The sequence below is a fragment of the Cebidichthys violaceus genome, unplaced genomic scaffold, assembly GCF_023349555.1.
Source record: "Cebidichthys violaceus isolate CVI_PGR_0920_01 unplaced genomic scaffold, fCebVio1.0.p SCAF_8, whole genome shotgun sequence".
NCBI classification, from domain to species: Eukaryota; Metazoa; Chordata; class Actinopteri; order Perciformes; family Stichaeidae; genus Cebidichthys; species Cebidichthys violaceus.
In genome coordinates this window covers 6,867,803-6,894,414 of record NW_027176964.1, presented here as the reverse complement: position 1 = coordinate 6,894,414, position 26,612 = coordinate 6,867,803, and the positions used below count along the sequence as shown (strand labels likewise).

At 42.4% G+C, this 26,612-nt stretch overlaps 2 protein-coding genes across 2 annotated transcripts in view; one reads left to right on the top strand and one right to left on the bottom strand.

Annotated features, from left to right (window-relative positions):
- Positions 1 to 13,951, top strand: part of phlpp1 (PH domain and leucine rich repeat protein phosphatase 1) — a 43,915-nt gene extending 29,964 nt beyond the window's left edge. The window contains exons 5-17 of the mRNA XM_068702028.1: positions 3,480 to 3,626; positions 4,720 to 4,947; positions 6,551 to 6,753; positions 7,115 to 7,175; positions 7,708 to 7,803; positions 8,351 to 8,506; positions 8,681 to 8,881; positions 9,306 to 9,468; positions 9,591 to 9,721; positions 10,030 to 10,143; positions 10,620 to 10,814; positions 10,934 to 11,162; positions 11,269 to 13,951. Of these exons, the coding sequence (XP_068558129.1) occupies positions 3,480 to 3,626; positions 4,720 to 4,947; positions 6,551 to 6,753; positions 7,115 to 7,175; positions 7,708 to 7,803; positions 8,351 to 8,506; positions 8,681 to 8,881; positions 9,306 to 9,468; positions 9,591 to 9,721; positions 10,030 to 10,143; positions 10,620 to 10,814; positions 10,934 to 11,162; positions 11,269 to 12,588 (3,244 nt within the window). The 3' untranslated portion in view covers positions 12,589 to 13,951. The remainder of the gene's footprint in view (positions 1 to 3,479; positions 3,627 to 4,719; positions 4,948 to 6,550; positions 6,754 to 7,114; positions 7,176 to 7,707; positions 7,804 to 8,350; positions 8,507 to 8,680; positions 8,882 to 9,305; positions 9,469 to 9,590; positions 9,722 to 10,029; positions 10,144 to 10,619; positions 10,815 to 10,933; positions 11,163 to 11,268) is intronic.
- Positions 13,952 to 14,189: 238 nt separating this feature from the next.
- On the bottom strand, positions 14,190 to 21,353 carry mep1bb (meprin A subunit beta b). The gene is made up of 14 exons (XM_068702029.1): positions 21,196 to 21,353; positions 21,068 to 21,086; positions 20,922 to 20,972; positions 20,795 to 20,838; positions 20,613 to 20,691; positions 19,536 to 19,653; positions 19,202 to 19,380; positions 18,370 to 18,588; positions 17,971 to 18,123; positions 17,178 to 17,396; positions 16,601 to 17,068; positions 16,321 to 16,500; positions 15,829 to 15,985; positions 14,190 to 14,486 (listed from the first exon to the last, which is right to left on the bottom strand). The coding sequence occupies exons 1-14, from the start codon at positions 21,268 to 21,270 to the stop codon at positions 14,264 to 14,266; spliced, it is 2,184 nt and encodes a 727-aa protein (XP_068558130.1). The 5' UTR covers positions 21,271 to 21,353; the 3' UTR covers positions 14,190 to 14,263.
- Positions 21,354 to 26,612: the final 5,259 nt, after the last annotated feature.

Genomic DNA, 26,612 nt, shown 5'->3' with positions numbered 1-26,612 from the left:
CCCAGATTAAAGCCCACAGCCAAGACGTGTGTCCGTGCGTGCACGTGCGCGCGCGTGTGTGTGTGTGTGTGTGTGTGTGTGTGTGTGTGTGTGTGTATGTGTGTGTGCGTGTGTGTGTGCGTGCGCACAAATGTGTTTGCATTCATGTACACTGTGGTACATGTGCGCGCCTGTCACAGCCTTTCTTACTGAAGATTATTGCCAGAAGATGTTCGTCGTTGGAGTGAGTGAATTGTGTGAATGTGACGCTCGGGTGTGTGTAAGCGATGTTTGCAGAATGGAGTGGCTGTATGTGTGAGAGGAGGAGAGAGTCTCTTGCTTGTATGCAACAGAAAAAAAAATGGCTGCAGGCTACAGATTTGGGGTCAGTGCATACAAAGTCTTGATACAGTATGGCATTCATTTCTTTTTTCTTTTTAAGATGACTGCACTGACATGGAATGTGTGTGTGTGTGTGTGTGTGTGTGTGTGTGTGTGTGTGTGTGTGTGTATGGCTGTGCACGTACAATCTGGCATGCTTGCGTGTCTTCCAGAGAAAGAATTGTGAATGAGTAGGAGGTCAGGATTTTATCATGTTCCTTTAAATCTCAGGAATAAAGGCCGGTGTTAAAAAAGAAGACACATCTTGTTTATAAAAATCTGGGTTAGTGATGCACAGCTCCCCTGCCGGTCAAGCGAGGTATCATCCATTTATCTTTGCCAAACCTAAGTAGGCTCATCCGCATTTGACCCAGCATGAGAGAAAAAGAGGTCAGTAATGAGAAAGAGATGAATAGCTGGCTGAAAATAGAGGCGTTTTGACAGAAACGTGTAGCAGAGTTACTTGAGTAACTTGCTCTGCCCCTGACAGGCTGGAGTCGGGAACAATACTACTCTGTGCTCAGCCCCCATGAATGTGGGTGTATGTGTTTTGGTGTGGACAGTTGTGTGAGAGTCTGTTTTTGTTTCAGTATAAACACCGGCTTTCTCTGACATCTAACATGGGGTCATAGTGCTTTGTGTTTTTCCAAGAGGAATGGAATGTGTGAACCTGCCACATGCCTCTCGCCTGCTCTCGCCTTTCTCTCTGGCCAAATGCTAACTGGCGGCTGATTTGCCAATCAGATATGCATATAATCAGTTGTCTGGGGATACGAGCTGTCTCCTCTGGCACGGGACTGCCTTCCCAGCATGCATCCCAGTGTGAGACAGAGGTCACCGCTCACTGAGGGGAAATATCTGACGTTCCACGCATATGATTGAACCTTTGGTCTGTTTATTTACATACGTATGATAGTTGAGCAAGTTGTGAAGGACGCAAAAGTCACACAAATGAGGGGAGAAGGTAAGAGAGAGGGAATATCTTTGGACAGAATAGCGTCAGAAAGATAGAATTTGAGATAAAAGAGGGTGTGAAAGAATTAAAGTTGCATTCATTTATTTTTTGGGACGCTTGGTGGTAGCTCAAAACACAATATTGACATGTTTTCTACCCTATAAAGTGGACATGGTGAACATTTTTGCAAGCAGTTGCTGTTTTACACATTCAGCCGACACAGAATAACATTAGCATTAATTTAGTGCGTGTGTCTCTGCCCACCTAATGAATCGAAGTCCAGTATCCACACTCCTTTTACTTCATGTTTGCTCTTCATCAAGCCCTGAGAGATATATCTGGAGTTTTTTTTGGTTACAACAGCTCGAGATGAGGTTGATGACAGTGGAGTTGTAGTCTGGAGAACCAAAACAAAGCTGAGGAGAACTGCAGAGTCAGATGATAATTTCATAAAAATAATGTTTTGGAAGCTTTAAACCTGCATTTACAGATTTCTTTGGTCACAACATTGACACGTCGTGGCCTTTTAAAGGTGTTTATTTACACAGAGCAGCATTATACTTTCATTTATTTCTGTCCACTTGATGAATGTAACTCCATTGTCCACACCATTCAGTTCTGTTTTGGTCTCCACCAACTTCTAACGATAAATATCTGTCTTCAGCTTGCAAGCAGCTTTGTGTTTACCAGCTAAGCGCTAACTTTGTCTCTCCGCCATCAAGGGAAGATGGGGATTAGGTTTACAAAAGTGGACTTTGAGGGGTGAAAGTGACTGCACAAGTCTCATTAAACCTCTTTGACAACACAGGCCTCTGACCTCATGGCATGGAAAAGAGCATCTTGTCCAGCAGCTCCTCCAGCTAGCAAGGCCAGATTTTAAAGCCTTTGCAAAAAAAAAAAATTTTTTTTGACCAAATGCTCCTTTTACACATGAAAATAATATTTTGATTTAACTGAGCTGCATCAAAATCTAAAACAAACATGAAAATTATATACGAAATAACGAACCAATAAAATGACTTAAAAACAATGTTTTGAATAAATCGCTTCTGATGTTTTAATTATGTTAAAGTTTACTTTGAATGATTTTAACCAATGATAACGTAGAAAAACAAAAGATTTTACATTTCGGGACGGTTCCGGGTAAACGGTTAAAACAAGTTAGTCGAGAGCCCTGCGCTAAAGGCTTCACGTAGCAGAGGATACTGCGTATTCATAGGATAATTCTCTCCGGGGCGTGACTGCGAGCAAAAAACTCATAATTAGTTGAGAATTATGAGTGCAGCTTTAAATACACCTGGAAATGAGCAAGGAGAAAAGAGAATAGCATGGTCTCACAAAATGACGGAGCATGACAGACTAGGAGAGAGTCTGAGGAGGGAGTCCGAGCATTACTCAGCACATTGCAGCGGTTGATTTAATGGTGGAATGACATTCTCCCGCCCACACTCTGCTGGAGTCACCCTCAGCTGGAATTACTTTGGCCGGCCTAATCAATAGCCCTGACGTCTCGGTTGCCTTTTTCCTCCAACACCATGACATATAGTGTGTGCGTGTGTGTGTGTGTGTGTGTGTGTGTGTGTGTGTGTGTGTGTGTGTGTGTGTGTGTGTGTGTGCACAATGGGAGGTAAACCAAGACGTGCCAGTTTAAGCAGCTGCTCCAGCCCGCGGTGCTATTATGGCGCAGTGCCCATCTCCGGCTCTCGCCATGGCTGCTCTCTCTCTGTGTGCACATGATAGGAGATAACAGGTCCCATGTGCGTGTCTGTATGTGTGGATATAGCCCCCCATACTGAGGGGCTAACCCCTCTGAAGGTCACCGCTCTGCCATGGGACACCAAGCCAAATGCCACCGGTCTCTGTGTTTGAATGAACAACACAGACGTCAATGCTGCGCTTGTTTTCTCAACAATCCAAACGTGAAAGGTTTATGCGGGTTGTATCTCACCGTGGGTTTTTCACTTAAACAAAGTCTGCGTGAAGCTATACTTTGATGCATTGCCCGTAAAGAGATTCATTAATATATTTATGATTATCTTCCACTCTCTTACAATATTCATTTTGACAAGATGCAACTACATCTCCAACGCTCACACTTCTCTTTCTCTTTTTCTTTCTCTTCTCCTCCTAATTTGTCTTTTAAACTTTTATCCTCTACTCGCAGATTTTCTCGTCTGCGAAGCCTCAACCTGTCCAACAACCACCTCGGTCAGTTCCCCCCGGCGATCTGTGACATCCCCACGCTGACGGAGGTCAACCTCAGCTGTAATTACCTAACCTGTGTCCCGAGCTCTGTGGGAGCCATGACCAAGTAAGTAAGAGAAGGAAGTGACTGAGGATACAGGATGTTAACTATGATGAGAACCAATGGTATTTATGTTGCAAGATTGAAATCAATCTTCCTTTGTTGATTATTCTGCTAACCTCTCCCTACTATTGACTTGTGATGTTGGTAATTATACCACCCTTTCACTTATTGTAGCGGGTCGTTACTGCTGAGTTGGGGCTTGTGCTTGCATCGAAGCTATCTCAGAGCTGGGTGGGAAACCAGTGAGATCTTTTCAGCAAACCAACCAACCACATAGCCAAATGTGGGAGTTACCTAGCAACAAGTACATAGCATAACAACCACCGTGGTTCACCTAGCTAGTTTCGACATGTGAGCAAACAACAACACAACTTGCACAGATCATCTGTGATACTTGCCATTTTGTCTTTCGTGGCCTGTCCCTGGTCTGTTTGCAGTATTTTGTAGGCCATGCAAGTCAAGTTTAAAGCATAATGTGTATATATTTCTTCATTTTAAAAGTTTGTTTGGCTTGTTATTTGGGCAATCTTTTGTGGAGAATCCAATTTGGCCGTGTCCTCCTTCATTGTGGTGTACACCTTCGCTTTTCGCATTTCTATGCCAACATTTTCAAGAGGATGGTACCAATCGGATTGTACTGGCCGAAAACCAGTTTGTTCTTATGGGAAATACTCAGAACATTAGAAGTTTGGATTGGGCTCCAGTATCGCTCCCCTTTGCCTAAAGGAGTGTCAGCAAAAATGTGAAAAAATATTTAAAACTAATTGGGTCTTAAATTCATGCATTATTAGGCAGAATCTACCCCATCATGACAATAGGGAATACATGGACGAGTGTCGTAGTAGCTGGGTCACTACTGACTCACGGATTTTACACAAGCTTTAAACTCAAAGCTCATTATGAGTCGAACATATAGGTATGTGTGTTGAAGCCGGGCTAGACGAGAAGTTAATCTGCAGGAATGATCTGGTATGCCTGTAAATTCCTGAAGTGTTCAGTACGGCATGTATGCCGCTTCTGCCATCTGCTGGACGTCAGATGCACTGATTACGAATGCAGAGATGGTCTAACCTCATGTTCCTCTCTCTCTCTCTAGTTTGCAGACGTTCCTATTGGATGGCAACAGTCTAGATGAGCTACCCATCGAGCTGGGCTCCCTCCAGAGGCTAAGCTACTTGGGCCTTTCCTTCAACCAGTTCAACCACGTGCCACAAGTGCTGGAGCAGTTGGCCTCCGTGGAGAAGCTGTGCATGGCTGGAAACAGCCTCGACACGCTCACCCTGCAGAATTTCCGACTACTCCGGGTCAAACACATTGATCTGAGGTATGGCAGTTTAGGTAGATTGTTACAAATATTCATTCAAATGGAGATTATGGTATGGGTTATATGGATGAACTACTTGTTTTCAAGAACAAGCATCACTTAAAGTCCCCAGCCATGCTTTTTCCAAAGCTATGTACTCAACGACACATGTCATCCCACTAATGATAGAAACGAAAACAGCAAGAGGAAGCCAAAACATGAAACAGCACGGAATCAGGAAATCATTTGCTTTTAGTGGCTCCATCAGGTCTCTTCCCATTGTCTGCAAAAGCACAGTGCTGGAGTGACTTGCACTATTTTTGAGTTAATACTTCACCTCTTTGCTTAAAAGAGGTCAGTCAATACATTTTCCAGCATTCCTGCTTGGGCAAAGATTACTTGGTATCTCTGACGAGGATGATGAGTTTGTTTCTGTCGATTTATTTCCATAAATGTATCCAGAAAAGTTCTGAAACGATCAATCAATTAATCGACGAGTTTACCGCTCAAGCTGACAAATACAATTAATTGATTAATCGTTCGGTCAAAAAAAAAAAAAAAAATTCAAAACTTGACCTGGGGTTTTGTAAGAACAACATTTCTAAACTTAAATATATGAATTTACTTTATTTGTCTGCTTTTCTCAGAGTTTTGGACTGATCATCGGACAAAATCAGATATTTGAAGATGTCATCTTTGGGGATATTGTGCATTTTGAGAGTAAACCACCAATTAAGAAAAATTCGCAACAGATCAGTCAAAAATGAAAATAATCAATCACTTGGAAGATGAGGGTAATGACGTTTGGGGTGACAAGGAGGAGGAGGACTCCGCTTTGAGGCAGTGGACGTCCGCCTCTACTTCCACGCGGCTGCCATTAGAGAAAACACCAGCGATGGGCTCCTCGTCCTCGCAATCACTCAGTTGATGCCCTTATCAAGTCAGTGGGCATTGTTTTGGTTTCCTAAGTAAGAAGGAATACTACATGGAGACCTCTAGTGTTTGATATTAAATAGATGAGCTATTTTAACACAGACACAATATATAATCAATTTTTTTATATTATGAAATGTTATTATATCCTGCTTCTTTTCACATTAACAGAGTTTATAGAACATCATTTTCATTTCATTGCAGTAGTTTTTATCTTAAAATGTCCCTTTAGTATCATTTGGTTATATGGTTATAAAGCCTCTTTTCATCACAAAGTCTGTGCCTGTCAATCAAGACAAACAGGGCAATTATGTACTGGATCCTGCTTTAGCCTGAATACAGTTGACCTAATTCTGATATTTGTTTATGGAACACAATAATATATTTATGTCTTTTATGTATTATTAGGTTTTGCCCTTAGTGATATCTAATAATCAAATTCTTGAACATTAAGCTATCGTTACTAGGTGACAGAACAGATATGCAACACATTCACACACACTAAATCAAAAAACAACTTCCATCAGTGTTTGACACGGAACAACGTAAGACTAAACAGAACTCAAGAAGCTGCTACACAATATATATCAGCCTTCACCTGAGGCATGTTCCCTGGCTCGTAAGAAAGGCCACAGCCTGTGCACTTCAGCCTGATCCGATCGGTGCTGAGCCTTTGCTCTCCTTCTGTCAGGTTGAATAAGATCTCCAGCATGGTGCCAGATGAGCCTGACCTGCTGAGGCACGTAACCCAGCTGGACGTGAGGGACAACCGGCTGACGGACCTGGACGCCTCGGTCTTCCCCCGACTGGAGGTGCTTCACTGCGAGAGGAACCGCATCGCCTCCCTCAAGGCCAAGGGTTGCTTGCTCAAAGGCATCTACGCCTCCAACAACGGTGGGTTTTTGGCACGCTAGACTTCATGTGTGGTTAAGAAAAGATAGACCCCCTTCCCATGTCACATCACCACCGTCACCTCTTAACTGAAATCAAAATAACTCTCACCTCCCCTCACAGATGTCTCTCCTTCCTCTTCCATATGCACCTTTTATTTCACCCCATGCTCTTCTCTCAACGTGCACTCATTTTTCTCATCAGCGCTGCAGTCTCATAGTCTCTCTCCATCATTCCTCTCTACCTTGTCACCGACACCAACCCCCCCCCTAAACGCTCCCCTCCATTTTCCATCTACCTGCTTTTGTAATAGGCCGCTGTCTGTCCTTGCTGTAGGTTAATGTGTTTGGATTTCCCCCCACAGAGCTCCGGCAACTGGATGTAAGTCCTGTGCCCTCCAATCTCAGTTACATGGACATCTCGAGGTGAGAAAAATTACACACACACACACACAAAAAGAATGCTGCCAATCAGAAAAAAATATAATTTCAATGCTCAGTTTTTGAGTGAGAAAAATTGGCTTTAAAGATGTTAAAGTAGCTGGTAAATGAATCTTTCAAAGTGTGGTGAAATGTTGATGTTAGAGGTCACTCTTAAACTGTCAGACTCAATAGCGTCCTTGTGGTCAAAAAGAAAGAGTACTTTAATTTTCAAGTGCTGTATTGATTTCATTTTTTGAATCCTTTTGAGACCTTTTGAGAGTTGAAATTATTATTGTCGGAAACACAACACAGCTGAGACTTCACTGACCTGAAAAAGTAAATCTGAAATAGTACAAAATATGGGAAGAAAGACCAATTTTCAACCAGAACTGAAGTTGCTGCCTTTTCTTTTTTTTAGAGCAAGAATTGGGAATTCAAAACAGATGCAGTATCACAGTACATTATATTCAATGTTAGGTATCTCGCTTTACAAATGTCACATTATTCATCATCATCAACCCATCTCCTCCTGTAGGAACCATATGGAGTCCTTGCCAGACTGGCTGTGTGAAGCTAAGAAACTGGAAGTTCTGGACATGAGCCACAACCTCATCACTGAGCTCCCGGCGCGGTGAGTCTCTCTCTCTCAGCAAATGTGTCTGTTAGCCTGTAAATGGAGTACAGTGCTGCATTATTCTCCCTGCCCTTTGCCGGCCAGTCATCTATCTCCCATAGGGCCTCATAAATCACACCGATAGCCTGTAACCTCCGTCCGTTCTCTTCCTCTTTATATAGCCTTTTAGAAGGTCACATGCAGCTCACTTCCTCCTCTTCTTTCTGTCTCGCATCAGCTCTTGTCAGCCCTCCTCCCTCTGCTTTTCTCTTTTTCATTTTTGCTCCTACTCTGGTCCCCTCATTGTCTGCAGATTTATTTTTTGCCCAATAAGTGTCAGGATGATTAATTTCAGCTGCAGGCTCCACTAGAGGCGCTGCTATTTTCTGTTTCCACATGATCATCCTCGCCCCCATCCTCCCACTGCTCTATCCTCATTTCTATGACTGTTTTGGGCCTCTCCTTCAGCGACGTATCTACGCATCTATGCGCCACTCTAGGTCTACCTGTTCCTCCTTGATGTTCTAGTACTAACCCAACCATCTGTGTATTCTTCCTGCCGCAGGTTGTTTTGCAGCAACAGTCTGAGGAAGCTGAGTGCAGGACATAACCAGTTGCAGAAGCTTCCCGAAAGAGTGGAGCGCCCTCTGCTGGAGGTTTTGGACGTACAGCACAATCAACTGGTGGAGCTGCCCTGCAACCTGTTCCTCAAATCTGACAGGTAGGATGAATCAGCAGCTGGAAGGGATTTGTTGTTTATCAGATAATACACCCGAAGTCATAGAAGTAGGAAGCCATATAGAAGTTTGTAATTAAAGTGACTTGTTGCTATTTTTTTATATCCCTGTCTGAAGGAGCACAAAGATGAGTCTGTACTTTAACTTTTTACTTTCAGTTTACGGTGCGTAAATGCGTCAGCAAATAAGCTGGAGCACCTGCCGCCATCCAGCCTATCAGAGGAGAGCCACAGCATCCTGCAGGAACTCTACCTGACCAACAACCGGCTGACGGATAAGTGTGTTCCCCTGCTAACGGGCCACACACACCTCCGTGTTCTGCACATGGCCTACAACCATCTCCAGACCTTCCCAGCCAGGTAAAGAACTCAAGTTTAGTCGTTTGCTCTTCTCTGTACTCACTCATTGTATTTTGTATTAAAGCTGGAACTGATGGCCATTTTCATTATTGATCAATCTGTTGATTATATATTGAATCGGTTACCGTATCTTTGGCATTTCTGTACTTATTGGCCAACCAATATATTGGTGATTTATTATTGGCCGATACATAGCCTAAAATTTATTTAGACTATAAAATAGTTCTATAAATCTACAATTTACAACAGCCTAGAACCCAAAGAGATTTCATTTACGAGGATTTAAAGAATGGATTGGGCAGCAAATCTTCACATGTGGGATGCTGGAACTATAGAATGTGTGATAAATAAATAAATGTTGATTTATCAATCAATCTTCATTTTACACCCTCGACTCACCCAATGCTCTCCCTATTTTCTTCAGTAAAATGGCCAAGTTGGAAGAGCTGGAGGAGGTGGACCTGAGCGGAAACATGCTGAAGACTGTGCCCACCACCATCATGAATTGCCGGCGGATGCACACACTCATCGCCCACTCCAACGCCATCGAGGTCTTCCCTGAGGTCATGCAGCTGATGGAGATGAAAGTAAGACAGTAGTAACACATAACAACATCTCCGCTCGTCTTTGTGTGCAGTACATGTACATGAGACCCCAAGCTCGAACTGTGCGTGCATGTGTGTGAGTGTCCTTTCTCCTCTGTTGCCAGTGTGTGGATCTGAGCTGTAATGAGCTGAGTGAGATCACGCTACCAGAGAATCTGCCGCCAAAGCTTCAAGAGCTGGACCTGACTGGAAACCCTCGTCTCAACCTGGACCACAAGACCCTCGAGCAGCTCAAGTACGTCACTGTTTCTCTCTGTAAATCTGCAAATGTGACTATAACCTACATTTTGCAAAAGATGTATATTATTATTCTTCTCATGCTTCATATTGCTGTATAAATCTATATACTATTATACTTTGGGTTTTCTATCAAACTACTTGCTGTTATGATGATCCAGTTTCCCAAAGAACATTGTTTTTATCTAAACTAACTTTTTTTATGATAGAATCCACCATATTTAAATACCCTGAATAGAGTACTGTCCATAGCTCATGTATCTTTACCAGTGAATGTCATCTATTTCATGTTTTGTTGTTTTTCAGTAATATCCGCTGCTTCCGTATTGATCCGCCTCCAACCTTTTTGTCGAATGAGGCATCTGGTGGGCCTGCTGTGTGGAGTCATGGGTACACAGAGGCCTCAGGCGTCAAGAATAAGTGAGTTCAATTCAGTCAATGCTGAAAAAAAGAAAAAGAAACACCACCATCACACTCATCCAGTGAAGCATCACTAATCCAAACCTCTTGAGAATGCGCATTGTTAAAACCAGATGACTCATATGAAGGAAATATTGAAGCAGTGCTTATTGAAAACATGAATCATGTACACTCACGTGCCAAACATCTCTGTATGGGCTAAATTCAACACGTGTCATGTGCATGTCAACAATGAGATTTAAGCAACTGCACATATTGTTTCCACATTTCCGGATACGCGGCGATCAAAAGGCACTTCTGCTTTGATGACGTAGGTCCTGCTTTACAGTCAAGTGAATCAGAGAAGGCATTGTTTCCATGGTTATTGATGAGCGGGGTAGTGTGATCAGTATGTGAAGGACAGAGGAGTTTTGAAGCTCTCGTTGTTTTATCACAAAGCAGATGGCATTACGGACGTCTTTTGTTTCCCTCTCCAGGCTGTGTGTTGCGGCTCTTTCAGTAAACAGCTTCTGCGGGAGTCGTGAGGCTCTGTATGGTGTGTTTGATGGGGACAGGAACGTGGAGGTGCCCTACTTGTTGCAGTGCACGATGAACGACGTGCTGGCGGAGGAGCTACACAAGACCAAGAGCAAAGAGGACTACATGACCAACACTTTCCTCGTCATGCAAAGGTACACCTCGCCCGTAACATGTTGCAAGTCTCTAGTCCAAACTACAATCTGCTCGATGAATTGATGTGGACTAGGGATTTTAAATATTCAGTCTGTCCCCTGTTTCTTTGCCACCATAGAAAACTGGGAACTGCGGGCCAGAAACTGGGTGGCTCAGCAGCTCTGTGCCACATTCGCCATGACCCCACCGACCCCGGTGGCTGCTTCACCCTCACAGCTGCTAATGTGGGCAAGTGCAAGGCCATCTTGTGCCGCGATGGAAAGCCGCTATCGCTGTCGCTGCTTCAAAATGTGGGACTCGAGGAGGAATACCGCAGGATCAGGCAGCACAGGGCTATCATCACCGAGGTAGAGACCTTTGAAAACATCCCAAGTACTCTGAAATCAGAAGTGAATGTAATTTTAGATGTGCAGTACATGAACGCTGTATTGATTTTTATGCTCTTTTCCACAGGACAACAAGGTGAATGGCGTGACCGATTCTACGCGAATTATGGGCTACTCCTTCCTCTACCCATCCGTCATCCCTTGTCCCTACGTGCAGACAGTCACTCTCACCCCCCAGGATGAGTTCTTCATTTTGGGTAGCCGGGGCCTGTGGGATGCCGTGTCCCCCACCGAGGCTGTGGAGGCAATACGAAACGTCCCCGATGGCTTGGCGGCCGCTAAGAAGCTGTGCACGCTGGCGCAGGGCTACGGCTGCACAGACAGCCTCTGCGCTGTCGTGGTGCAGCTCAGTGTGAGCGAAGACTGCTGCTCCTGCTGCTGCTCGGAGCCTCCCCAGCCACCTCCCAGCCCCGGCTTGGGCCCCTATCCCCCGTCGTCCTCCGCCATCAAGGAGCGGCCCTCGGATGGCTCCCTGCCTGTGCCGCCTTCCTCCTGCAGCGAAATCAGCAGCGAGATCAGCACCAGCGAGATGAGCAGCGAGGTGGGCTCCACAGCGTCATCCGACGAGCCGCCGCAGAGCTCCCTGGTGCTGCTGCATGAGCAGCCCCACCATCCGCACCTCCACCTGCACCAGCAGCCCCACTCGCTGTCCCTGCAGCACCAGCAGGCGCACACAGCCGCCCAGCCCTGCCAGTACCTGTTCCCAGGCTCAGAGCTGCCCTCTGCCCGCAGCTGCTGCGCCCTCCATCCTGCCTGCTTGGCCGGCTCCTTCCAGAGGCAGCTGTCCAGTGCCACCTTCTCCAGCGCGCTGTCCGACAACGGGCTGGACAGCGAGGACGAGGAGCCCATCGCTGGTGTTTTCTCTAATGGCAGCCGCGTGGAAGTAGAGGCGGACGTCCACTGCCTCAAAGCGGAGTCCTCCTCCTCCTTGTCACCCCAAACGTCATTACCCTCATCTTCCAGCCAGGAGCGAGCCATGCTGACTCTCCCCCCCCCTCCTCCTCCGCCGTGCACCCCAGAGCCCCTGGAGGAAGCAATCGACATGAGCCCCGGCGAGGGGGAGAACGGGCTGGAGAGAGATGAGTCTTGGCAGGCAGTCGGAGCAGGAGGTGGGGATGGGGGGAAGTTGGCGGGCAAGAGGAGGATCAATGGGTCGGTGGCACGCCAGGAAAAGAGTCACAACCTGATTGAGGTGGCTGCTGACGCCCCCTCCAAGAAGTCCGGGGGCTACTTCACAGCTCCAGCCCAGCCCGACCCAGATGACCAGTTCATCATCCCGCCTGAGCTGGAGGAGGAGGTGAAAGAAATAATGAAGCAGCATCAGCAGAAACAGCAGAAGCCGCCTGGGACCGATCAGCCCACAGACTACTACGACACCCCTCTCTGAACACCACCACCACCTACAGCCTCATCTCCCTCCCAGCTACAGCATGCACTGAAGCCTACTGTACCATCGACCTAACCAGTTTGATTTTCCGTATCTGGACACAAACAAATGAGTTTTACTTAAGAGGCTGTTCAATGCACTTGAAGAAAGTTGGATCATTCTTTTTCTAAACAGCCTTCCTCACTCCACACAGCCTCATCATTGAAGAACCATGCACTGTAACGTGATCCACTCATTTTTTGCCCAAGCAACTCATAGAATAAAACAAGCAAATGAGCCCTTTAACGATAAACCCTCTGGAACAGCCTGTGGACGCAGCTCCTGGTGTCTCATGGTTGTGCCCTTCTCACTGACTGTGAAACATTGTTTTTTACATTAGACAGCCAGCTGAGTATGTAATCAACACTAGTCTCTTTGCAATAGCATTAGCTCGCCACAACACTTGTTAATATGGATAACAATTCCATGTTTTGTTTGTTTGTTTTGTAAGAACTTACCATATCTTTTAATGTGAAAGCAGTGAAGTTGCTGAAAGAACTTTTTAAAACAGAGACTCATAATCTTTTTATTATCAGTGAACTATGTTGAATGGTACACCAGTAATACCACACTTAACTGTTTTAGATAGGGCACTTAAAATACTGTATTTCTTCAGTAAATCATGGCTCTTGGCCTGTAAAATGGCATAGAAATTTTTTGTAGAAATTTGAAATACTAACTCCTAGGAGTTGCATACTCTTTATGGTGACTCAGTCACTTTTACTAATCTTCTCTGAGAGAAAAGGTGATTTTTTTTTTCCAATGATTGTAAATAAGAGAAATATTGTATACTGATGCTTTTAAAAGAACTACGTACCTGTATGTCGGTGAAGGTTTTAGTGGTGGGGAGGACGTGAGGTTCACCAAGAGTTTGCTGTTATGGAGGTGTCACACCCCCACCCCCTTTATCTTACAACGTTGACCCACAAATACTACACACACACACACACACACACACACACACGTAGAAATGTATTTGTGCAATTACAGAAACCCCAACATTCCATGCAATATACCTACACAAAGTTGCCATGGTTTGCTCCACTTTGTTTGATTGTGATGTCCTGTAGTCATCACTGTGTCTAATGAACACTAATAGACAGATCTTTGCATGCACACTTTGCATGCACACACATACATACACACAAACACACATACACGGACACTCACGCATACTATTAGTCCCACCTCCCTCCTACAGTAACTGTTATCACCGGCATGACTGTGTCAAGTTCAGTAATACAAACAAATATATCCACATGGAAACGAGACAACACAGATGTTCCTGTCTTTGGTATAATAAATTTTAAATTTGTGAATATAAGTCATGCGGTTTCAATTTGTTTAATGTGAAAACATTTATATAGGACTTCAGCATTTCAAAATATTTTATTTACATTGATATTCTTTGTTTGCTCTCGTGTGTTTACATTGATTGACCAGAAGGAGGCAATCTCATCAAATGGTAAGATCTATAGTAAGCGATTGCTTTCCCTTGGAGCACCGAAGTTAAAAGCCTTAAATCTTTCAAACCAAAGCCTGCTTTAAACTGAAACTGAAAAAGAAGATTTTTTTTTTACTTAAAGTCAGCTTTTTTTGTGTGGTTTTCTTCTGTTCACCAGTTCAGGGTCGTCCTCTATGGTTTCTGAGCGGCGCTCATGTTTTCCATGACGACACTGTTGGCATTACTGCGTTTCTTATACTTCTTCTTCAAACAGATGACACTGACTGCCGTAATCACCAGCATTACTCCCAGTACGGACAGAGAAGAGGCAAGTGCAAGGGTGGTTTTATCCATGATGGAGCCCTTGTATTGACAGCTGTTTCCATAGTACCACCAGTCATCACCCACCACACACCTGGAGAGCAGAGAACAAGAGGATGAGAGAGAAAAATCAGACTTAAAGGTATTCCCCGCACTCATACAGACCATATATAGAGTTTTTTTTATTTTATTTAATGAAGCTTCAACTAGGTAAAGTGCTGTTGGGAGATATTAAGCATCAAATATTGGATATACCCACTGGCAAAGCTTTGTTTAGCACAAAGATGGGAAACGTCTCACCTTATTAGGCGGGTGTACCTTCTGCAGGTACAGGTCTGTGTGACGCCACACAGGAGCCAAATGACTTCAGCTACAGGAGCTACATCTAACCATACATGGCTAGAAGCTTGCACTGTGCTTACTGACTACACTTAAAACACAAATTGAGAAGGTAAATAAGAAATACAAAATAATGAAATCAGATAGTTCCAACATGCTTTGCAGGGCATTAAAGATGTCCCTCTCCCCAGCAACGTTTTTCTAGCTCTACCTGGGTAACCCTGAGGCGTTCCTGGGCCAGAAGAGATATACAATCTCTCCAGCAGGTTCTGGGTCTTCCCCGGGTCCTCTTACCAGTTTGACGTGCCCGTAAAACCTCTAAAGGGAGGTGTCCAGGAGGAATCCTGATCAGATGCCCAAACCACCTCAGCTGGCTCATTTCAATGCGAAGGTGCAGCAGCTCTGAGCTCCCTGCGGATATCTGAGCGTCTCACCATATCTCTAAGGCTGAACCCAGCCACCCTACAGAGGCAGATCATTTCGGCCGCTTCTAACAGCGATCTCATTCTGTCAGTCACTACCCAAAGCTCATGACCATAGGTGAGGGACAGAACTGAGATGGACTGGTAAATCGAAAGCTTTGCTCAGCTCCCGGTTTGTTGCAACGCCCGCATCACTGATGCTGCACCAAACCGCCTGTCCATCTCCCGCTCCATTTTACCCTCTTGATCAAGAGCCCGAGATACTTGAACTCCCTCTCTTGGCGCAGTGACTCACTCCCAAATCTGGAGGGCACAATCCACCGTTTCTTTTGGCCAGAGAACCATGGCGTCAGACTTTGAGGTACTGACTGAGGTCCCAACCGCTTCACACTCTTCTGCAAACTGCCCTGATATGTGCTGAAGCTCACGGTCTGATGGGGCCAACAGAACCACATCATCTGCTAAGAGCAGAGACGCAATTCTGAGGTCACAAACAGAATTGGTGACAAACACCCACTGGAAACGTGTTTGACTCTGTGCCTCGTATACAGACACAGCTCTCACTCTGGTTATACAAGGACCGGATGGCTCGGGGAAACCAACCCGTTGCCCCATGATTCCGCAGTACCTCCCACAGGACTCAGCATGGGGGAGATGGGTCAAAAAAGTGCTCACCTGCAAGCAGCCTTCCCCTCATCCACCACGCAGACTCCGTCATTCATACATTGCACATTGAGGCAGACATCAGAGGGCGCAGTGGTGACAGGTGGGTGGGTAATGGGTTGCTGGGTTGTGGAAGGCAGAGGCTGGGTCACTGTCAGATGAGACACATCTGAAGAGGGAGAGCAAATGAAAGTTAATTGGATGAAATTGGAAGTGGAGGAGCGGACTGGATCAAAATGATTGACTGCAGTGGGTATATGAATCATGGATGTAATAATGCATCACTGGTATACATGATCTAACAAATGTGGTATTTCGCACAGGTGCCAGGGATGAGTATGTAGCATACTAATGATTACATAATTGATTGACAGGATGGATGTAGTTTCACAAAAAGAAATTCTAACATAAATGGCAATACATTTCTTGCCTAATATCTTTGCACACACTTCATGTTTTTATGTTGAATTCTGTTGAGTTTGTACTGTAATCAGTGTTTTTTACCCTCCATGGTGAGGAGGAAGATGGCGTCTCCTCCCTTTATAAAATCCCTGCTCTTGGCTCTGAGGTGGGTGAGATACACTGCGGTGCCAGCGCCTGGCCCTCGGAAATACTTGGACCCATCTGTGTGTGGGACCTCAACGCCCACCTTGCGAGGGTCATCCCAGAAATAGCTGTCTGAGTCTGAAGGATGTTGAAAGGGTGTATAGATATAGTATTAGATTTTTTTTAAGTGTAAAGAATAATCAATGTGAATCTTTTTTGACGGTGAAAGTAGCTGCACCTGTTGCCTTCATGTTGGGGTCAGTGGTGACACTGCGCTGGTTGGACATACGCTTTTGGATGTGTGGGTGTTGGTCCATCAGCATCATGGTTATCTGTTTCCAAGGGCACGGCCATTGCTGTCCGATGTCCCCTTCCCGGGCCACCAGATGAGCATAGGCCGACAACTCACCGGGGTAGCCTGCCTTACCGCCGGGGTACAGCTCCATTTGGAAGGTGTAACCCTCCTTAGAGGTGAATGGGGGGCTGAAGATAGACGTGTTTGTTACACTGGTTTCTATAACGTGACTGAAGTTTTTCACGCGCCATGTGAACTCCGGGCAGGTGGTCTCAGAAAGGTTGATGTCATCCAGTGACAGTCCCCCTGTCAAGGGCCCAGAATCCACTTTTGTCCCCTGAAAAACTACGCGGAATTTAGTTTTGACGTCTAGACTCACGTGGAGCAGTTGCCACTGCTCTGGAGGGGATCCTGTTGAGAACATGGACGTTATAGAACAGCAAGTTCGCAATGGCAAGATTTCACAAGCAAAGCTGTTACATTAGATTTTGAACAGTTGTAAGAACTTAATAATAGTCACCATCTATCATCTTCTTTATTGGGCGCAGTTTTCCATTGGGGTTAACATTGTCATATTCTCTGACGAGGATCGTCAATGAGCCGCTGCTTCTGGCGCTGTTATAGTAGAAGAACTGCAGACACTGGTATCCTCTTTTGGGGTAAAGGAGCCTGCTCTCCAGCAGAGCGGTGTCCCCGGTGTTGGCTGTGCCCGTGCTGAAGTGCATGAAATACCCTGAGCCTAAAGATCAGAATTTCACTCGATTAATATTGTCAATACTTAAGCACTATTTGAATGCTCACTGGATGTTAAGAGCAATGGTTACAAAGGCCAAACTACCATACGCCGATGATTACAAGGTAGGTTCACATTTTACAAGTCTATCTCAAAAACAACCCTTGCATGCCTAAATGTTGTCGGTTGCTGTAATTGTTCCGTCTGTGAAGAGATCCCCTCCTAATGCGTATTTAATGTAAGATATAGGGGACGAAATTCACAGTCCTTGTTTTAAAAGTTTAGCGAGGCTTCAACTGTCCAAGTCAAACAAATCAAGTGGGTACCTTCCAAAGTTAGGGCCTTCTAGTATGAACGTCTCTCTGTGTTTGGGCAAGTGCAAGGTGCCACCTGCCCATCAGGTCTATCTAACATTCACACATCGGGGACCTAAATTGGGGACCTAAATTGGGGACCCTAAATTGCTACAGGAGCAACTTTGACATTTGACTTGAACAAAATGTGAACTAATCCTTTGATGCCGAGCTGTGCATCTGCACCATGTGTCATGTACTGTGTATTCTTGCAGGAAAATTCTCACCAGTGCATTTGCCCATGTTGGAGTAGTCAGTGTTGGGCCCTCCGTCAGCTTTGGCAACCCTGAGCCAGTCTGCCGTGTCCTCTTGTCCCTGGGTCATACCACAGATGTTCTCACGTTCAAAGTCACACGAGTCCAGGAACGTGGCGCACTGGGCTAGAAGACATTTCATAAACACACATTTGCATAGGTGTGGGACTTTGAACTCCTATAAACTGCCTGACTACGCACTAAGAACAGTGTTTTGTTTATCTACACGTTTCCATGTGGAAATAATTCGGGCGATAAACCATCTAATTGATAGCTGATATCAGTATTAGTAATAACAATGGTGGTACACGCTGACACAAGCTATTTTGCAGATAATAAAACCCAACTTCGGTGTTGGTTGTTGACTCTTACTGCAGTTATAGAGGCGGTGCAGCTTGAGCAGGTCACTGTCACTGAACTCCATGCGCTGGCCAATGACCTCACTGAAAGCAGGGATCTTGGTGACGATGGTGGGCTCAGTGCCGTTGCGGAAGGCATTTTTACTGTAGTGCATCATGGAGCCGTAGTCATAGGCCACGCCCAAAGAGCTGGAGGTGGTGTCGTCGTAGGTGTTAAAGTTGTGTTCTTTACCTGTAGATCAAACATAAATAAAGGTGTCAGTGCAGCTCAATTCATTATCTCAATGTCTTATTCCATCCTCCAAATGTGGGGGTGGATTTTGAGTGATGATTGTTTCAATCACTACTAAAAGTTGCTTATCAATAGCTGACGACTGTTTAAAGACTTGACAAAAAGATAGCAGACATATCAAAGTGCACTGCACTTTAATGACAGACTTTAAAATCATATTGATTTGATTTATTAATTTGAAGAGCGTAGGTCAATGCAGCTAAGATACCAAATGTGATATTCCTTTAGCGGATGATAATGTTCTTTGCTTTTCTTATCATTAACACATGCTTATCACACAGGCAATAAGTCTCCTGCTGCATGAAGTCCTAGATAACAAACCTCTAGCAAACATTAAGTGAACTGAAGTTATTTTACCGTTTCATTAGAATGTACATTCTGTGAAAAACTTGTATTTAAATGTAATTTATAAAAGCTACTTTACTCTCTCATCGTATAATCATGGAGATCCAAATAGAAGCCGTGAAGTAGGCATGTCATAAATGCTTAAATTATATGTGGGAGCATGAATGGACAGTGTTTGAATTGATTATAATTTAGTCAGGTTCATTACCCGCTGAGATACGGTCCCACATGATATTAACATAATCATCACGGTCTGCCCTGGACTGTTCATGCCAGAAACCCAGAGCATGAAGGAACTCGTGTTCAATGGTGGCGATGCGGTCACAGTTGCTTCCTATTGACAATCTCTGCTTCCCAACTTTCCGGTTTCCCACAGAGGAGAAACAGCTGTTGGGAAGAACAGCCAGGATCTTATGAATATCACATTGAGGACTTTTGTTGTAATCATAGAATACACTATATATAAGAATTAATACTTGAGAAAGTACAGCTTGTCATGCCATCTGAAGACCATAGAGGTATAGAAGTTCCTTTTGCCTTACCCGCCCCCTTTAAAGATGGAAATGTAGTTTGCTTCTCCGCTCCAAGGTTTGAAGTCAATGCAGGTCTTGAGCCGGTACTGCTCAAAGGCCTTCAGAATCACACCTTTTGCATTGATCTCTGCAGAGAAGATAAATCAATTCTGTTAAAGAAGATGAAATGCGTCTTCGGAATCCCCTTCAAGATTAACCGCAATATATTCAAAAATGGCCTCTGTTCAAATATTTATAGGTGTTAACGTTCAAGATTTCTCCCATAAGGATCAAGTGTCTGACTCACTGCATAGATTGTAAATCACCGAACATCAAATGTGCAATATACACCCAGTGGTGATGTCCAACCTGAGTAGAGGTTTGAGGAAATGCAGTATGTTTTCATGTTTCTGCTTGTTTAATCATTGGCTTTTCTCCCTCACTGTTTGAGGTCCCTCTGACCTCACTGCTGTATGCGTAAAAATGATAATAATAATAATTGCTCTAAATATTGATTTTAATTGTCTTTTTACGTCATTTAAAGCTAATATCTAGAAAAGTCTTACTAAAAACTGAGCTTGATGAAAGTTATATTACAAGAAAGCATTATTGTTACACCAAATAAGAAAATGTTTCATGTTTTATTTCTTATATGGGCTATAAATTAACACATTTACTGTACATTATTATGTATATGTACAGTATACTACCCTACATAGTGACTCATTATGTAGGGTAATATAAAAAGAAATACTCAATGGCAAGTCCTGCATTCAAAAGTTTTACTTGAGTAAAAGCAGAAAAGTATTAGTAACAAATTGTACTTATAGTATTTAAGTATCATTATGCATAAAGTTCCCTGTCAGTGTTTATCATCATCAATGCATTAACATGTAAGCATACTTTAATATTACAGATGGTAATATAACTGCTTTATATAGTGTTGGGTACTTTTTAACAGTACTTGTACTTAGTAACTTTCTACCAATGGTTACCACAATTAATTTCGGTGAATATATTGTATAAATCCATCCATATTCCTAAAAAAAAACATGAATCTGCAAGTAGAGACATTTTCCAAATCCAGGCTGTAGCGGGCACTCTTACCTAAGTCATCTTCCATGTAGTATGGGATCGTCTTGGGCCACCTGTACTCATCCCCTATTATGGAATTACGAGTTTGCCTCTGAGGCGGTCATTAAAAGACAGGAACGATGGGTCAGGGTTGAGCTATATTCCAGAAAAGGCAATTGTGCAGGGGAATATTAAAAGCAGTTCAATTAACTTACCTCATCAAGCACAATGTCCCCCTCTACAAGATTCAGCCCTGCCTCTAGGTAGACCAAGCACAGGGAAAATGAGTTTATAATGGTTACTACTCACTAATAATCTGGAGACACAAGGATAACTGCATACCTTCATTGATGTCGAAAATGTCACGGTCCCGTCCTCTGTCCACATCATAGTCTGTGTAAATGGATATAAAAACAAATGTGAAGAAACTTCAAAAGAAACTGTCAATATTAAGCATGGTCTGTTTTGTTTGAAAAAAAATCACATACCTAACACTTTTGCTGTGGGCTAAACAAAGGAGAATTCAAATGTAAATGTTATTGATTTGCAAATGTACTCAAATTATATTTCCTACTATTATACAAGAGTATAGTAACAAAATAAACCAATTTCTCACCAAGCAAAGGGCAATCCCACATAAGAGGTAAGCGACGTGAAGAACAAATACACCTGAAGTTTTTCCTCCTGCCATGTCCTAAAATGTCCCTCCACATGGGACAGTGTGGATGACAGGTACTGAACTCTTACCGACACAGACAGCAGAGAGGTGCATGCAGGGAATAAAATGAGGCATGATCACGAGTGGATAATTGACAGGGCTGTAATGGGTCTAAGTTATACAGCAACGTTGATTTACCTCGCTATCTGTCAACACATCTTTACGCATTTGCAGATAAACTGCAGCGTCTTCTTACATACCAGAATAAGACAGAGGAACAAACACATTTGAAGTTTTGTAATGTATCTTTCTCAAATTGTTATGCCTTTGTTTTCGTTGCTTTTTCTTATAATTTGTATACTTATACAAGGATATATTGTAGTTACTGACATCTAATTGTCACCTTTGACTTTTATTTTAAAAATAAGTAGTTTTTACCAAACTACTTCTTATATTGAGCCAAAATAAATCAATACATTTTCTGATGACAGTTTTTTTCAGTGTAATTTTACATTTCAATAATGGGAAATGCAAAATCATGATGTTCTTTGGCAGTTCTCTATTATTCTTAAGGCTCTTACAAGCAGTTCAAAGCTCATTCCAAGCCAATGTTTAGTTTGTCCTTGTCATAGATAACCATTACCTACTGTCTCACTGCTTCATGGTCATTTTGGAAGTTACAGCTGTGACATGAATACTATAAAATCAATTTCTCTACTTTTTAAAAGACTTCTATTTTCAGTTACTTCCTCACACAACAACATATATGCACGCAACATCACAGCTTCCTGTTTGCACTGCTTTGTGCTACATTGATTGTTGACTGGTAAGACATTAAAGGATTCTCTCATCCTTAGAAATTTTTAGAAATACACCGCATCAATTTAAAGAAGCAAGAATCCTGGTGTTTTAACCTTGAAAGCTATTGTTGGTATTGTCAGCATACATACCGATCTCATTCCCAACTCATCACACAGCCTACTGAGGAGGGTCAGGACCCCTTGCGCCATTTTCTAGCACACTGGGAATGCTAGTAAGTCAAACTATGATGCCGATAGCAGCAAACATGTGGTTAACGTGGTTAACACTTGCTTGGGTTTAAGCAACCAAAGTTAGGTTCAGGGAAAAAAATAGATTGTGTTCTGGGTTAAAATTACTAGGTTTGTAAAGTGAAATCTTGTGAACACATTGTGGATATAAAGACACCCACACCTTGTTGGTTTTTCGCTGGACATGATCAGTAATCTCCTGGGTGAATCCTGTGTTTGTTTGTCTCATCCATCCTATATTTCTTTTTCAGACTTCATACTACATCACCACACTCCCGGAGCACTTACTCTGAGCGTCTGATATTGACCCAGATTGGTTTCCATTGTATTGAATTTGGCATCCTGGGAATGAGACCGGACTGTCGTGACATACTGGAGTGGATCCGTTCAAGATAGTTACTGGTGTTTTTTGCAGCTTTGCTAAAAATGTAAGTAGAATTTGTCCTCTACTCTGTTCTTGCAACCTTTTCTGCAGAATTGTTAATATATTTCAGATATGATGTTCATATCTAAAAAGAAGTAAAATACTCAAATGCCATCAAGAATTAGACAAAGATAATTAGATATGTGGAGACGGGTCCTCATCACGGAGCCGGCAGCCATGTTTCTATGTAACCCAGAATGTTCAAACCACCCTGCTTCAGCTTCCTGAAACCATAGTTTTGCCCCCCGCCTTTCTATTTTTTTTTTTACTATTTTAATATTATATTTTGACTCTTTTATGACATTTAAAAGACACACCATACTCTGAACTTTTATATGACATTTTTTATAATGTAAGCTATGACTTTTTCATGACATACCGTATATGGCTTTTGATCATTTTTTATGGTACACTATTCAAACGCTTTTCATATTAAAAACTTTCATGCCATACTTTGAGATTTTGATGAGGCTTTATACAACATTCTATACACTATGACATTTTTTATGAGATATATTATAACCTATATGACATTTTTACAACATACAGACAATAATTTTTTATACAATGGATTTTTTTTATTGGCACACTACAGTATGAATTCCGTGTGACCTTTTTAATGACATATTATATAATTACTTTTTTATGACTTTATTTGTTTTTATGACAAACTGTAATATGGCACACTCGCTCGCTCTCTTTGCTCTGCCTGGAAATGAAATACACAAATCGACATGAACCTGTTTTCTTATACTGACTGAATGATGTTAACTGGTCTGTAGTCTCTGTTCTTGTCCTCTTGTTGTTCTTTTGTCTTTTGTCTTCAAGAAATAAAAGATTCTATTTTCAAATGTTGTAACTTTGTCATGGAAGTTTTAAAATCAGGAGTCGAGCAACAACGCTGGGTTACCAACCACTTCATATATATTTCCAAACATGTTCGCACACAACAAGGCATCCTATAATAGGCTCACATCACTGGTGATCAAGTCATCACGTGTCACCTGCATTAATGTGTCACCTGTGTATGCGTCACATATCATGGCACCATCTTGTGGTTGAAATAAAAAATACAACAAGTTGTATCCAAAGTAAAGAATTACAGTTGAACTTGGCATATAAGTGTGGGAAGGCAGGTACCAGCCAGCCTACCATTAGGAAGGTAAAGTATGTCCTTACAAAGTCAGCCATTGTCAAAGCAGAACACTAAAAAAAGTTTGACAAGAATACAACAGAAATATGAAAAATAACATTCTGGATAAAAGTAACCACCTTTTTGGTTAGGTGTATGACCCAATACAAAAATAAATACTTAGAAATATGTTGCATTTTGTTGGACATTTATTTAATTGAAATGTTCAGGAGATTAACAGTTTACATTACCATACTGTAATTTATGTTGATGCTGATTCAGCATTCCAAGTATTGTTCTTCAAATCTTTATTGTTGGAATGCTGATTCAGCATTCCAAGTATTTGTTGGAATGCTGATTCAGCATTCCAAGTATTGTTCTTCGAATCTTTATTGTTGGAATGCTGAAAGTTCAACTTTCAGATCCTTCTACTTCCTCATACTTTCAGCTACAGACACCATTTAAACTTTCAAATGTTGAGAAAACCCTGACCAATGATTGTATGTTATAATCATTTTGATATCTTTTACACTTTTTGAATAGTAGCATTTTTGCTTTCATGTGTTTTTCAGTCCTTTTCTGCTTTTATAATGGGTGTGTATTGCGCAGCTTAGAGTGTGTGATGTCACCGCTAGAGTGAAGAGAAGCCTGAGATTCCTGTGAAAAAAATATTTGTCTTTTGCGACTGACTCCTCAATTTTCACTCTACATGCATAATTTTTGGATGGAAACGTAGCTAATCTTGTCCTTGTCGTAGACATATGACTTTGGAATCCCACAGGTTTACACATTTGGCTCAAAAGCCTTTACTTGAGAGGAAAACCAACTTTCTCCTCCATAGACCCCAATGTTAAAACGTACTTCAAAAAAGTCTTGCACAGACAACCGTACCCCATTTCTAAATCGCCATTGAAGCCATCTACCATCTACAGATACAATTTTCGCATGATCTGTTCTTCAAGTCATCCTTGCACTCCAGTATTGATATTGGAGCAATAGGGGCTATGGTTATGGGGGTTTTGGGGTTTTGTTTGACAGGTGTTTTCCAGTCTTTTCTTATGAAAAGGCAGCCAGGCTCACAGGTGTTCGTGCTTGAGCTAATTACTGATGTTTATAAACACACAGACTCACAGACACAAGCCTCACTCTATCTCTCTGTGTGTCTCTCTCTCTCTCTCTGTGTGTGTCTCTCTCATACAGTCATTCAGGCATTAAAGACTTTTAGAGGACACCCCCCCCACACACACACATACACACACACACACACCATTTTAAAATACAAGCCCCACCGAATGAATTCCAACTCAAATGCTTTTGATGAAGCCTGTCATTTAATAACCTGTTTGTGTTTATCTAACATTATGATTCAGTCACCTCTCCTCCTTTCTAACCCACCCAGCCCCACCCTTTCAAAATAAAAGCCCCATGGATTAACTGTATTTAAACATTAAGCTCAAAATGAGGCTTTTTTGTTGAAATAATTAATGCTTTTGCTAATACTACGACAACTACTACTACTGCTGCTAATATTTGTAGTATTACTACTACTGCTACTAATACTACTACTACTACTTCTACTACAACTTTTGCTGTTGCGACTATTACTACTGCTATTATTACTACCACTACTGCTAATACTACCACTACTACTATTACTTATACTACAACTGCTACTACTACTACTACTGCTTTTATTCATGCTACTACCAGTACTAATACTACTACAGCTATTAGTACGAATGCTACTAGTACTTCTACTACTGCTATTACTGCTACTTCAAATACTGCCATTACTAATACTGCTACTACTACTTCTTCTACTACTACTGTTATATTAAATACAACGACCACTACTACAGCTATCACTTCGACTACTTCTACTACTTCTTCTAATTGTTGGAATGCTGATTCAGCATTCCAAGTATTGTTCTTCGAATCTTTATTCAACTATTTCTTCCGTACGTATTTTGGCACTTAATAACTTCCACATTTCTTAAGCTACTGAAACCATTCAACTATATAAATGTTCAGCTTTTTCAGGAGAGGGGTGCTATTTCTCATAATTTTTCTAATCTTTCAACTTTTTGAATTATTAAGCTTTTTGCAACTTATTTTTTGAATGGGATGTCTATGGAGAATATTTTTAAATCCTCTTAAACTTGTTCAACTTTCAGATCCTTCTACTTCCTCATACTTTCAGCTACAGACACCATTTAAACTTTCAAATGTTGAGAAAACCCTGACCAATGATTGTATGTTATAATCATTTTGATATCTTTTACACTTTTTGAATAGTAGCATTTTTGCTTTCATGTGTTTTTCAGTCCTTTTCTGCTTTTATAATGGGTGTGTATTGCGCAGCTTAGAGTGTGTGATGTCACCGCTAGAGTGAAGAGAAGCCTGAGATTCCTGTGAAAAAAATATTTGTCTTTTGCGACTGACTCCTCAATTTTCACTCTACATGCATAATTTTTGGATGGAAACGTAGCTAATCTTGTCCTTGTCGTAGACATATGACTTTGGAATCCCACAGGTTTACACATTTGGCTCAAAAGCCTTTACTTGAGAGGAAAACCAACTTTCTCCTCCATAGACCCCAATGTTAAAACGTACTTCAAAAAAGTCTTGCACAGACAACCGTACCCCATTTCTAAATCGCCATTGAAGCCATCTACCATCTACAGATACAATTTTCGCATGATCTGTTCTTCAAGTCATCCTTGCACTCCAGTATTGATATTGGAGCAATAGGGGCTATGGTTATGGGGGT